This window comes from Hyla sarda, chromosome 6 (genome assembly GCF_029499605.1).
Source record: "Hyla sarda isolate aHylSar1 chromosome 6, aHylSar1.hap1, whole genome shotgun sequence".
NCBI classification, from domain to species: Eukaryota; Metazoa; Chordata; class Amphibia; order Anura; family Hylidae; genus Hyla; species Hyla sarda.
The window spans coordinates 256,849,453-256,863,445 of record NC_079194.1 but is presented as its reverse complement, the minus strand read 5'-3'; the positions used below and the strand labels follow the sequence as shown (position 1 = coordinate 256,863,445).

Sequence of the window (13,993 nt, the reverse complement as noted above, 5' to 3'; positions counted from 1 at the left end):
AGTGTGTAAGCATCTTTCATGGCTCGCTTAATTTTTTGTGCTCCATGAAAAATGGTTACAGTAAAAACTGGTTTACACAAATATTCCTTTTTTAGTATTTTCTTATAATAATTTTAATATTTTTTTTTTATAAAAAGTAAAGTGGCTAAAATACGTTGATTTTCCTGTGGATCCTTGGGGTTTGAAAGTCCAGTGGTTATTAATTGTATTGATTTTTGTCCTTCAGTTAATGCTCAGCAGCCCTAGACGATTTGGAAACTCACCATTCTCTGCCACTATCCCACCACTGCAAAACCTCAACAGGATGCAAGGTGAGAGCTGCATATGTGTACATTGTCTTTTTCACCATTAGCAGTGGCATCTCAGAGCCTCTTATCCTAATCTATTTTAATATTATAACTTTATAAATAAGAATTACAGTTCTTCAGGGTACAAACACGTACATTACATGCTGCAGATATTATCCTGTATTACATTACTAGTTTGCTTGCACCCGACTGTACATTTGTATAATTTCTTAATGTTTTTATATGTAAAGACTTCTTGTATACTTAAAAAGTACCTGTCATGATCTTGATACATTTTTTAATCCTCCCAGTTCACTCCCCCATCATAATAAACCAGCACCTATCTCTATTTTTATTATTTTTTAGTTTTCTACCTTGATATTGTGCTGTATATTCTGCTCAGTCTCAATCAGCTCCATGGACTGGGAAGGGGTGTTCCCCAGCAGGTGTGAGGGTGATCATCTGAAGCCCTGAAGGGGAGAAATTCTGCTCTCTCTCTGCTATACTGAACTCTGCAAGGCTCAGATCTGCCCAGCAGCTGCAAAGGGAAGCAGAAATATCCAGCACAATGTTGCACTCTATTTAGCTCTATGCACTGAAGGCATCATGACTCTACAACAGTGTTTCCTAACCAGGGTGCATCCAGTTGTTGCAGAACTACAACTCTTAGCCTTTGACTGTCCAGGCTTTCTGGGAGTTGTAGGTTTGCAACAGCTTGAGGCACCTTTGATGAGAAACCCTGCTCTACAGTCTAGCTCAGTGGAAAAGGGAGCTGAAATATTCCATTCTATACACTCTATACACTGAGCTGAGGTCCCGCCTGCATTTCCTGACTTTTGTCTCTGCCAGGCTGCTGCAGGAGACAATCTACAAAGAGGAATGCAGGCAGTACCAGAAGGAGAACTTTTGGTGGCCAGACTTTTAGGGGTTTAATTTAACACATAATTTAACAAATTTTATTAAGAAGTTAATTAGAAAGGTAATTCAAATAGGCTAATCTATAATTTATTAAATTCCCCTGTGGACAGGTACCATTTTGAGGACAACTGCAGGGAAATAAACGTATCCCCTAGTTGAGCTCGACGGACACGTTCCCCCCCATACTGCTGTATGGGAGAGGCAGTGATGCACGAACACTGCATCCCAGCCTCTCCCATAGAACTACATGGAGGAGACGTGCCGGCCGCAGCATGACACCACGGCGGAGCAGGGGGCCCGTGCCGGAGATCGCAGGGGGTGCCAGCGTTCAGACCCCCCGCGATCAGACACTTACCATATAAGTTTGTTTTACTGCAGATTTCCTTTAAAGGATGTTCCACCACTTAGGGGGACTGGTTTAGGATATATATCTCCTTAGTAGTTTACATTGCTAGATTGTGACTAAAGGCTGTACTGCCAGATATTTCATGCAGTTTTTTCCATGTCTGAATACTTTTACTTTATGATGGAAATTTAAAGCATACCAATAATGGATTGAACTATATAGACTTGGACCCTTTTTAACTAAATGAAGCATCACATCTGCAGCATATTCTATACATGTAAATGTACCTTTAAATAGTTAACCCAGCCAAAAATTCTCATCTTTTATATCATAATTTGACAAAGCATTCGGAGACTACTGCTAGTTTATAGAGCTAAAGGGCTGTGGCACTCTTGAAAGCTCAATCTTTTTAGGCACTTTACTGAATATGACACTATCTTCTGTGTAAAGTGCTATTTATTTCAATGTTATATTAGATTTCTAGTACTGGCAACTTCTTGGCTGTGCCAATATTATTTGTGCATGCTCGGAAATTAATGGAGGTTTGAGCTCATTTACAGGTAACACTAAATTGGCTCCCCTCAAGGAGAAACTTTAACCCCCTTAGTTTGTTGACAAAGGCCTCTAAGCTAGTCATCTAGCATCCTTCTGTGTACTGACAATGGGATAATAACCATAGTGCTTCAGATTTCTAACTAATGTAGTAGTGCAGTGAATACATGCCTTACCATTATTTGTCCACTTGGTGTCACAATAATACAAGAAATGTTTCACATTGGCAAATCATACAACATTAAAATCATTTTCGGGGTACCACTGCCGTCTGATTCCGCTATTTAGAGCTCTATCGGCAATTCTGTCAGAATGACGGGAGTTTAGCGGAGAAAAAAATAGTGCATGGTTGTGTGGGGGAAGGTGTTTCTATTTGGGAAAGTTGCTGGGTGGCTACAAGCTATTTGAACATTTAGGGGGCAATTTGAAATATAATTATTTTTGGTCTTTGCTGTTTCCCTTATTTAATGTCATACATCTAAGACTACAGTGAATTTGAAAAAGTATTTGCCTATCACAGTCCCCTGCAGCTCCCATTCCATCACTTTCCTGTTCCTCGCTGCTTGTATCTTCTCCTTTCTTTCAAGAAGAGTTGTCAGAGCATTATCTTCCTCCTCAGCCTGGTCAGCAATGCCCCATCTCAGTGATTGGCTGGGTAGGTAGGTCTAGCCACGACATATTGTCTCAGAAGGAGGGAGAAGCAGTTTGCAGTGGGGGAACAGATGGAGCTGCGGGGGATTTAAGGTGGTAGGACTTACTATTACTTATTAGTATTATTATACTACCCCAGTAACATGTAAATTTTTACAATAATACAAAAATACTTTTTGTATTAGCGGAATACCAATTTAATTATAATAATAAGAAAAATACAATACAGAAATTTAGGTGCACTACTGTGGTAGATGTATACAGTGACATTGGCTATCCCTCAACACTGATGTTAAAATTGAGACATTCGCCAGTGTATCCTTATATGAAGGACATACCTGAGCCCGCACACCAACGCCAAGGTTTCTCAAATGGCACGGGACCTAGCTCTAACCAACCTGTGCATGATAAGCAAAACAGGGGCCATTGGGCAATTACGGCAGCGTTAGGTCACAGAGTCCTCCCTCCAGTACTCACAGGTACCCTCCAGTGTGGCTAAGCACACATACAATGGGAGGAGGGAGGCAAACTGCAAGCCCCACCTGAGTTGGCTAATATAGGTGCATGGCCTCACAGGTGCTACCTTAATGCTGCCTGGAAGATATTCAAGGCGTATTACATATGGAGTTTACATACCTCCAAGTATAAAATTTAAACAACAACAAAGAACGTGGTCTCAAATGGCTGGAGGTGCTCAACCCCAAATGTGGTTGTGCATGTATACTGGGGGAGCAGATCCTGCCCTTGTAGTCTGTTGCTAGGACTACAAGGGCAGGATCTGAAACAAAAAAAAAACAACAACATAAAACTATCCATATTAGTAAACCAGAGGTTAACGCATCAGCCAATGTTTTGTAATTGTTTTATTTGCCTACAGGGATATATATATATATATATATATATATATATATATATATATATATATGAAATATATTATATAAAAATGTTAAGGGGGCAATAAATGACAAAAATAAAGCATTTAAACTACTAAAACAGGACGGCAGTGAAGAAGCATTAAAAAGCTATAGAGAAACATGTAAAATATGTATAAAAAAAATTAAAAAATAGATAAAAGCCCCAAACATAGACAGAAAGACTCCTTGCCAAAAAGAGTAAAAACCCAAAATGTTCTTTAACTATATAAATAGCAAAAAGGTAAAAAATTAAAGTGTTGGCCCTTTATAAATGAGGAAGAAATTAAAGACGGGAATCAGGAAAAAGCAAATATATTAAACAAATTCTTCTCCACTGTATTCACCGAGGAAAATGAAATGTCAGGTGGAATACAGCGAGATAAGGTAAACTCCCCAGTACAGGTCACCCGTCTAAGGCTGGGTTCACATCACGATTTAGGCAATACTGGACCACATACGGCTGGGGGGAGCTAAAACCGGGCGCCCACGTATGCAGCCCGTATGTAATGTATTTCAATGTGCCGAACGGAGTGAAACGCTGACTCCGGTCGGCTCATTTTTTCCCCGTATGCGGTCTTCCCGCCAGACTTAAAACCGTGATAGACGACTGACGTGGAAAAGGACTTAGGAGTTTTAGTTAACAGTAAATTTAGCTGTAGTGACCAGTGTCGGGCAGCTGTTGCCAAGGCTAATAAAATCATGGGGTGCATCAATAGGGGCATAGATGTCCACGACAAGGAAATAATTCTACCACTGTACAAATCACTAGTCAGACCACACATAGAATACTGTGTACAGTACTGGGCACCAGTGTACAAGAAAGATATAGTGGAGCTGGAGAGGGTTCAAAGATGGGCAACCAGAGTAATACAGGGAATGGGAGGACTACAGTACACAGAAAGATTATCAGAATTAGGGTTATTTAGTTTAGAAAAAAAGAAGGCTTAGGGGCGACCTAATAACTATGTATAAATATATCAGGGGACCGTACAGAGATCTCTCCCATGATCTATTTATACCCCGGACTGTATCTATAACAAGGGGGCATCCTCTACGTCTAGAGGAAAGAAGGTTTCTACACCAGCACCGACGGGGATTCTTTACTGTAAGAGCAGTGAGACTGTGGAATTCTCTCCCGGAGGAGGTGGTCATGGTGAACTCTGTAAAAGAAGTTAAAAGGGGTCTGGATGCATTTTTGGAGAGTAATAACATCGCTGGTTACGTATACTAGATTTATAGGGACAGAACATATTTTGAGTTGGGAAGGAATTTTTACCTCTAGTATGAGGGTTTTTTGCCTTCCTCTGAATCAACTCAGTAGGGACTAAGTAATGATATAGGTTGAACTTGATGGATGCTGGTCTTTTTTTAACCTTACAAACTATTTTACTATTTATCGATCTCTCTCTCTGTCTCTGTCTCTCTCTCTATCTATCTATCTATCTATCTATCTATCTATATATATATATATATATATATATACATATACACACACACATACTGTATATAATTATTATAATTTTTTTTTTGTTGCAAGAGTGATAGCAGAACATCAAGCCATATTGGTTGTAGAGACCATTTTATTAATAAATGAACATGTAGATAAAATGACACTTTGAAGGGGTATTCCCATCTCCTAAAACTATGGCATATCGATAGTATATGTGATCACTTTAGAATAGGTGGGGGGGTCTGTCATCTGGAAACCCCACTGATCCTGAAAACGGGGGTCCGCAGCACAAACTCAGCAGTGCAGCCCTGAGACAACAGTCTGAAATGTTTAACTTGTGTTAGATGTCTTAATTTCATGGCTTTCCTTTTTATTTGTTGTATGTATTGTCTATTGTTTGGCAGGTAAACAGTCTTCCTCATCCCCTCTGGAACCTCTCAAACCTGAGATGCTGCTGAAACTGACAGTAGGTGGTCTTACAATCACTGTGCCACATATTCCTACCGATGCCACTAATCCCCAAGATTCTGCCTATAGGGAGGCAGCAAATCACTTTTTTAAGGAGCTAGGGTATTTCAAAGATGGAGCCTTCAGTGGGCGGGACTTCGGCCACCTGCGGGAGAATTTTCAAAGAGCTTGTCGGCTGAGCAATGTCAGGTAAGAGAACAAGTACATGGCTTCTGCGTTGCCTGAAAATCCTAAAATGTTGCTGTTTTCACACCAGTCACTTTAGCATACACTGTGCTGACATTTCCTGTTTTTTTCTGCAGCTCATTTGCCAGCTTTATTGTGTAGACTGGGACAGGCTACTCTCTGTTAAGTCAACTCAGGGTGGGGATTTAATAACAGCTAATGATGCAGGTCTAGATAAAGCAGGAAAGTGAGACTGTACACACAGATAAGCATACAGAGTAAATGGAGTGGTAGTTAAAGGGGTTCTCCAGTGGAATTTTTTTTTTTTTATTAAATCAACAGGTGTCAGAAAGTTAAACAGATTTGTAAATAACTTCTATTTAAACATCTTAATCCTTCCAGTACTTATCAGCTGCTGTATACTACAGAGGAAGTTCTTTTCTTTTTGAATTTCTTTTCTGTCTGACCACAGTGCTCTCTACTGACACCTCTGTCATGTCAGGAACTGTCCAGAGCAGGAGAGGTTTGATATGGGGATTTGCTACTACTCTGGACAGTTTCTGACATGGACAGAGGTGTCAGCAGAGAGCACTGTGGTCAGACAGAAAAGAAATTTGAAATAAAAGAACTTCCTCTGTCATATACAGCAGCTGATAAGTACTGGATGGATAGAGTAAGATTTTTAAATAGAAGTATTTTACAAATCTGTTCAATTTTCTGGCACCAGATGATTTAAAAAAAAAACAACATAATTTCCACTGGAGTACCCCTTTAAGCATGTACACTATTCAATCTGGGGACAAAGGACACCCAATACTTATGATTGGTGAGGAAACCATGTGGCTGGACCCCTATTGATCAGATATTTATCACCCAACCTGTGAAAATTTGGTAAGTTATTTGCTGCAATTTTTTTTTTTGTAGCTGTGTGCTAGACTTCATAATGACCACACCTTAGCCATGTGACATTGAACTGGATTTGTCACTCATCTATGATAGAGACAGCTTTCGTTGCCCTTTAACCAATGATCATGAGATTTTGTGCTGTCTGTTCACTGAAAACAATAAGAATTCCTGATTTTCATTCTTAGATAGTATAAACTCAGATTTATCACAGTGTATCTGGCTGTTTGATAAATCTGCCATATTTGTAGACTGTACAGTTTGTTTAGAAAAAGTGATTAGAGATGAGCAAAATTACAGTAAATTCGATTCGTCACGAACTTCTCGGCTCGGCAGTTGATGACTTATCCTGCGTAAATTAGTTCAGCTTTCAGGTGCTCCGGTGGGCTGGAAAAGGTGGATACAGTCCTAGGAGACTCTTTCCTAGGAATGTATCCACCTTTTCCAGCCCACTGGAGCACCTGAAGACTGAACTAATTTACGCAGGATAAGTCATCAACTGCCGAGCCGAGAAGTTTGTGACGAATCGAATTTACTGTAAATTCGCTCATCTCTAAAAGTGATAATTGGAAAACTGTACACCAAGATGTTGGTGCATGATGTCACATCTAGGCCCTGCCCCCTGTCACCATATCTAGATCCTTTTTCTGAAAGGCAGGGCTTTTGTCAGAGGAGGCACAAATGTACCTATAACACAATATAAATGTGGTGCAAGTCATGTAAAGACAGGTTTTTGGCACAAATTGCTCCAGAATTCTGTCGCCTTTGCAACATTAAATCTGTCCTTATGTCCTTTATGATTCCACAGGTATTAGTAACTGAACCCTCATTTAAAAGATCCACATGTGTCAGACCTGTGATAGAGGGTGTAATTGCTGTGCATGGTGATACCTTATTACTCCACAGGATATTTCACCAAACCTTTGCTGGTTATATTGTTCTGCTTCCAGTAGATCTATTTTTTTTCTTGCAGTAATTCTTCAACACCACTCTTCTCTATCAAAAGAGAATTAATGATGGCCAGATGATGTATGCCCATGCTGGAAATGAATGGAAATAGCAAATGTGTAGTGGGGATGTGACTTATCAACAGCAGGGGGCACTGTAGGTTAGATGCTGGACTAGGGAGGCTTGCAATTGATGTTCTGTAGTTAATGATCATTGCACAATTATTCAGATAAAGTTTCTTGACAGACAGGAGGTGGCCAGGTTTAGAAGGAATAAGTAAAAACTAACAAGAAAACATTCTTTATCGTTTTTTTAATACTAAAGGGGTTGTCCAGAAGAAAAAAAATGCTCCGCACACTTGTCTATGGGCTGTGTAATGTATTGCATCTTATTTACTGGCTAAAAGAATCCAGTTCTTGCACTGCAGGTATTTTATCTAAAAGATCTGTATACAGGTGTCATTAATAGAATCATTCACTCTAGTCGAAAAGACTTAAATAGGGAAGGTATGCATAAGGTATGCAGTCAAATTGTTGCTGTACAAGTTGTCATTCCTGGAATCCTGCATCATATTATAATAATGACCTGCACATTGTGGCTGTAAAGTTGACATTGTTGCATTAAGGGTCCTCTAAGGTCAGACAGTAATAGCGTAACAAGCCATTATGTTATGATAAACAGCTAAGACTGTCATGTGTGATATTCATCATGTATGAAGGTTTTGCCATAAGTGAACACTGCAGGGTACCAACCAGTTAGATGATTCCCAGATCCGGTTTGACTTGTTGACCCGTCAACAAGAGCCTTCATACATATTAAAGGGAATCATTCACCAGTGTCACCTGCACTAACCTGTTGTTACAGACTTTTAGTGTGTGTGACACTGATGACAATAAAACTTACCAGTCCCTGCTCTGTGGTTCTGCTCTGTGGCAATCCCCATCCTCCGATATATGCAAATGACCTGCTTGGTGCATGGAAGGATGGTGGCGAGCATTACTAAGCTCCTGTGCACACTCACATCCGGCCTGCATCTTCCTAGCAACTCCCCTGTGTTGAGCCTTCTCTGCTGCAGAATGGAGCTCCACTCTGCAGAGGAGCACTGTGGAGGAGGCGTCATTGTTTATTGGGGTCATGCACACTATAAGCCTGTAACTGCTGGTTAGTGCTGGTGATACTGGTAAAAGATTCCCTTTATGTAAAACAAATCAACCGGGGTGGAGGGATTGTCCCAACTTTTCCTTTCCCAGCCTCCTTCAGAGAGGCAGGAGGAAGAAGTGAGACATGGACCGGCCCACCACCTAACTGGCAAACCTTTCTTATTCATATAATCATTTCAGGTTATCCGATCTTCCAATCTGTCTGTGCTTACTCTCAATAGGTATCTGCTAGCACAGGGAAGGGACAAAGCCGGCACATACGACACTAAGCGCAGGGGGAAGCACATAGAACTGACTCATGTAAACCTGTAGCGATGGTGCTCAGTCACAATGAGGGGAAAAATCCAGCAGTACAAAGATATGTGTTTATTCACAACGGAGGAACATGACACAAGTGGCAGGCAGGGAGCAGTGGTGGAGGACGGGGGCTAGCTGGAACAAACCAATGGCTTGTTCCGGCTAGCCCAATCCTCCGCCACTGCTCCCCCGCCTGCCACCCATGGGATGTTCCTCCGTTGTGAATAAACACATTCCGGCATGGTGAGTGCCGTCTACTGCCTATTTCTTGTACTGCTCAGTAGGTATCTATTCTCATGAAAAGAGGCTTTAGAGCAATACTTCTTGGGGAAAATGCATGCGGAATAGCTATTTCTAGGTACCACTTGTAGATGGCCAACCAGTGTCCCACCCTCTAAAGAGCCTTAAAGGATGATTTTTTTTAGCAAGACTTTTGTCTTTTGGAGAGATAGTCAGTATAATGTAAAAAATTTTCCCTTTAGCAAAAGTGTTTTTAATCGCTATATACTAAGCTGTCTGACACCCATTTTTCTTCGTCCCAAGCTGTCTTAAATGGGTACTCCGGTGATTACACATCTTATCCCCTATCCAAAGGATAGGGGATAAGATGCCTGATCGCGGGAGTCCCGCAGCTGGGGACACCCGTGATCATGCACGCGGCACCCAGTTTGTAATCAGTCCCCGGAGCGTGTTCGCTCCGGGTCTGATTATGGTCGACCGCCTCCACCCCCGTATGACATCATGCTCCGCCCCTCAATGCAAGCCTACGGGAGGTGGCGTGATTGCTGGGGACTGATTACAAACGGGGTGCCGCGTGCATGATCATGGGCATCCCCAGCTGTGGGACTCCCGCGATCAGACATCTTATTCCCTATCCTGTGGATAAGGGATAAGATGTGTAAGCACCGGAGAACCCCTTTAAAAGTAAAAAAGAAGTTATACTCCCCTCCCTGAATCTGGCGCTTCTGCTGTCCGGACAGTCACCTCTGCTCAGCGTTTCCTGCTTTCCTCTTCCTGCTCAGCCAGTCACTGAGTGTCAGAGTAAAGTAACTTATTACATTGCTCTTTTACCCTCCTTTTGTTACTCAAAGTGTCACCAACCACTTAATTTTTGCACTTCTCTCTCTCTTTCTCTCTATATCTATCTATCTATCTATAATATATATATGTGTGTGTGTATAAAGCGACAAGTAATATGTATGATTTACACATGGACCATAAACCAAGAAAATATACAACAAAGAGCAATATGAAAAGAAAAAGTATAGGGGAGATTTATCAAAACCTGTGCAGAGGAAAAGTTGCTGCATTGCCCATAGTAACCAATAAGATAGCTTTTTTCATTTTTAAAAAGTCCTCTAAAAAATTAAAGAAGCGATCTGATTGGTTGCTATGGCAACTAGTCACATTTTCCTCTGCACAGGTTTTGATAAATCTTCCCCTATAAGAGAAGAAATGTAAACCCTATTTTCAAAGATTGAAGTGTAGGTCAGATCTGAAGCTATAGGTGTGTTATAATACTGAGTAAATGGTCAAGAGGGGGAGGCATAAATACAGGGTGGGCCATTTATATGGATTCACCTTAATAAAATGGGAATGGTTGGTGATATTAACTTCCTGTTTGTGGCACATTAGTATATGTGAGGGGGAAAACCTTTTTAAGATGGGTGGTGACCATGGTGGCCATTTTGAATCCAACTTTAGTTTTTTCAATAGGAAGAGGGTCATGTGACACATCAAACTTATTTTTAATTTCACAAGAAAAACAATGATGTGCTTGGTTTTAACGTAACTTTTTATTCTTTCATTAGTTATTTACAAGTTTCTGACCACTTATAAAATGTGTTCAATGTGCTGCCCATTGTGTTGGATTGTCAATGCAACCCTCTTCTCTCACTCTTTACACACTGATAGCAACACCGCAGGAGAAATGCTAGCACAGGCTTCCAGTATCTGTAGTTTCAGGTGCTGCAGAATGGGCAAAACAAAAACTGGAACAGGACCCTCAGTTTACGCAGAAGATTTTGTTCAGCGATGAGGCAAATTTTTATGTGAATGGTGAAGTTAACAAACAAAACCACCGCTATTGGTCTGACACTAACCCACATTGGATAGTAGGGATGTAAGAAAAAATCGATTCTCGCGATAATCGCGATTTTTCATTTGCCGATACAGAATCGATTCAAAATATTTTTGAATCGATTCTTTTAGGGATGTGGAATTTTTAATAAAACGCACTTTATCTTACCTGCCAACGAGCCCGCGGAGCTCCGGTACAGGTGTTCGGTCCCGGGGCTGTATTCTTCTTACTTCCTGTTAGTCCGGCACGTCACATGGAGCTTCAGCCTATCACCAGCCGCAGAGATGTCCCGCCTCCGCTGGTGATAGGCTGAAGCTCCATGTGACGTGCCGGACTAACAGGAAGTAAGAAGAATACAGCCCGGGGACCGAACACCTGTACCGGACTGTACCGGAGCTCCGCGGGCTCGTTGACAGGTAAGATAAAGTGCGTTTTATTTTATTTTGCAGCCCGGACGGGATAACATGAGAAAAGTGCGCGCCGGAGTACTAGATCGCCGCTGTCAAAGCTGACAGCGGCGTCTATTGGGATTTATGAATGCTCCCAGGTGGGCGATATATCGCGATGTATCGTCACCTAGACGGTATCGCGATATATCGCGATATATCGAATCGCCACACTGGTATCGCGATTCGAATCGAATCGCCAAATTCTTGGCGATTCACACCCCTATTGGATAGATCCCTCCAAGACTGTTGGAACACAAAAATTGATGGAGTGGTGTCGTATATGGGGTACAAAGATAGTGGGGCCATTCTTCATCAATGGAAACCTCAAGGCCACTGGATATGCGAAATTGCTACATGATGATGTGTTTCCCTCTCTATGCACTGAAGCTGGCACGTTCCCTGAGTTTTTCCAGCAAGATGGTGCACCACCACATTATGGGTGTCAGGTCCGAGCATTCCTAGATGAACAGTTTCCTGGAAAGTGGACTGGTTGTCGTGGGCCAGTTGAATGGCCCCCAAGGTCTCCCGATCTGACCCCCTTAGACTTTTATCTTTGGGGTCATCTGAAGAAGCACTTTACTGAGTGCGAAACGGAGCTTGTTGCCGCTTTTACCCCCCACTCCTTCCTTCTCCCTTATGTATGTATGTGAGTATTTTATGCAAAAAAAGATGAACATGGTGAGTGGCCAGTTTTCCTTTCCTTCACGTATATGTATTTTGCGCTCTTCTTAACCAGAGCACCACCGTCATCACATCTGCAAAGCACTTTCCTAAACCAGGGACCGGTGATCCTACCCATCCGTAGTGCCGTAGGAAAATCCTTTTCTATTTGGTCATCTGAAGGCAATTGTCTATGCTGTGAAGATAAGAGATGTGTAGCACCTGAAACTACCGATACTGGAAGCCTTGTTCTAGCATTTCTCCTGCGGTGTTGCTATGTGTGAAGAGTGGGAGAAGAGGGTTGCATTGACAATCCAACACAATGGGCAGCACATTGAACTCATTTTTATAAGTGGTCAGAAACCTGTAAATAACTCATGAAAGAATAAAGTTACGTTAAAACTAGGCATCGACCAATATCGTTTTTTTAGGGCCGATACCGATAATCGGTGGAGGTTAGGGCCGATAGCCGATAACTTATACCGGAATATCGGTATAAGTTATCGGCTATTTATCCCCCCCGCGACACCGCTGCAGATCAGCTGCAGCGGGCGCTTTAAATCAATGCACTGCGGTGGCTTTTGCGGTGCCATAGACCGCCACCCGCTTCTCTCCCCCTGCCTGTCCGGGGGTTCTGAGTCCTATCACCGCCACCCCCGCACCGCTCCCCCCACCGCCGTGCCGCTCTGCACCCCATACCGCCGCACCGCGTCGCACTCCCCCCCCGCCCCGACCCCATTGCCTCTCCCATCCCCGGTTTTATAATTACCTGTGCCCGGGGTTCACTCTACATCTGGCTCCGGTGGCGTCCTCCTGACCTGTCACTGTGCGCACTGACGGTGACGTCACGTCGCGCACGTCACGTCACTCGTCATTGCGCACAGCATAATGCAGGACACAGCAGGAGCCAGAAGTAGCGTGGACCCCGGGAACAGGTAATAATAAAACCGGGGATGGGGGAGGCAATGGGGCTGGGGCAGTGCGGTGGGGGGGGGGGGTCGCGGTGCAGTGGGGGGCGATCGTGGTGCGGTGGGGGCGGGGCATTATCGGCTTATCGGCAAAGTAATTGCCGATACCGATAATGCCCAAAATCGTGATTATCGGCCAAACCGATAATCGTTTGATCCCTAGTTAAAACCAAGCACAACATTGTTTTTCTTGTGAAATTCCCAATAAGTTTGATGTGTCACATGACCCTCTTCCTATTGAAAAAAAATAAAGTTGGATTCAAAATGGCCTACTTCAAAATGGCCGCCATGGTCACCACCCATCTTGAAAAGTTTCCCCCCTCACATATACTAATGTGCCACAAACAGGAAGTTAATATCACCAACCATTCCCATTTTATTAAGGTGTATCCATATAAATGGCCCACCCTGTACAACTTTCCCATGGGCGCCATATTGAGTTGATTGGCCAATATCCTTTCATAAGTGTCAAATAACCTAACAAAAATATAATCAGTACATACATTCATATAGGCACAAGGAAACAACAACCAATCATAGCCCAGAAGCCAAATAATAAACCAATGTCTTGAAAGCACCAAACGATTGCTCCTACAAGAAGAATATACATTTTAGATGCCAGGTGCCTAATAGCTCTCGTTTGTAGATGAAGAGGGCTACAAGCTGGTCATTGTTGTTTTTTTTATTTCATATTTATTTCATGCACAAGGACTTCTTCTGGTCCCAGTGGTGTAATGGTGCCTCCAAATCTTTTGCCTGGGGCCTCCATCAACCTTA

At 42.4% G+C, this 13,993-nt stretch overlaps 1 protein-coding gene across 1 annotated transcript in view; it reads left to right on the top strand.

Moving 5' to 3' along the window:
- Positions 1 to 13,993, top strand: part of ATG2A (autophagy related 2A) — a 157,625-nt gene that overhangs the window by 34,993 nt on the left and 108,639 nt on the right. The window contains exons 10-11 of the mRNA XM_056527047.1: positions 227 to 311; positions 5,523 to 5,775. Coding sequence (XP_056383022.1) covers positions 227 to 311; positions 5,523 to 5,775 — 338 coding nt within the window. The remainder of the gene's footprint in view (positions 1 to 226; positions 312 to 5,522; positions 5,776 to 13,993) is intronic.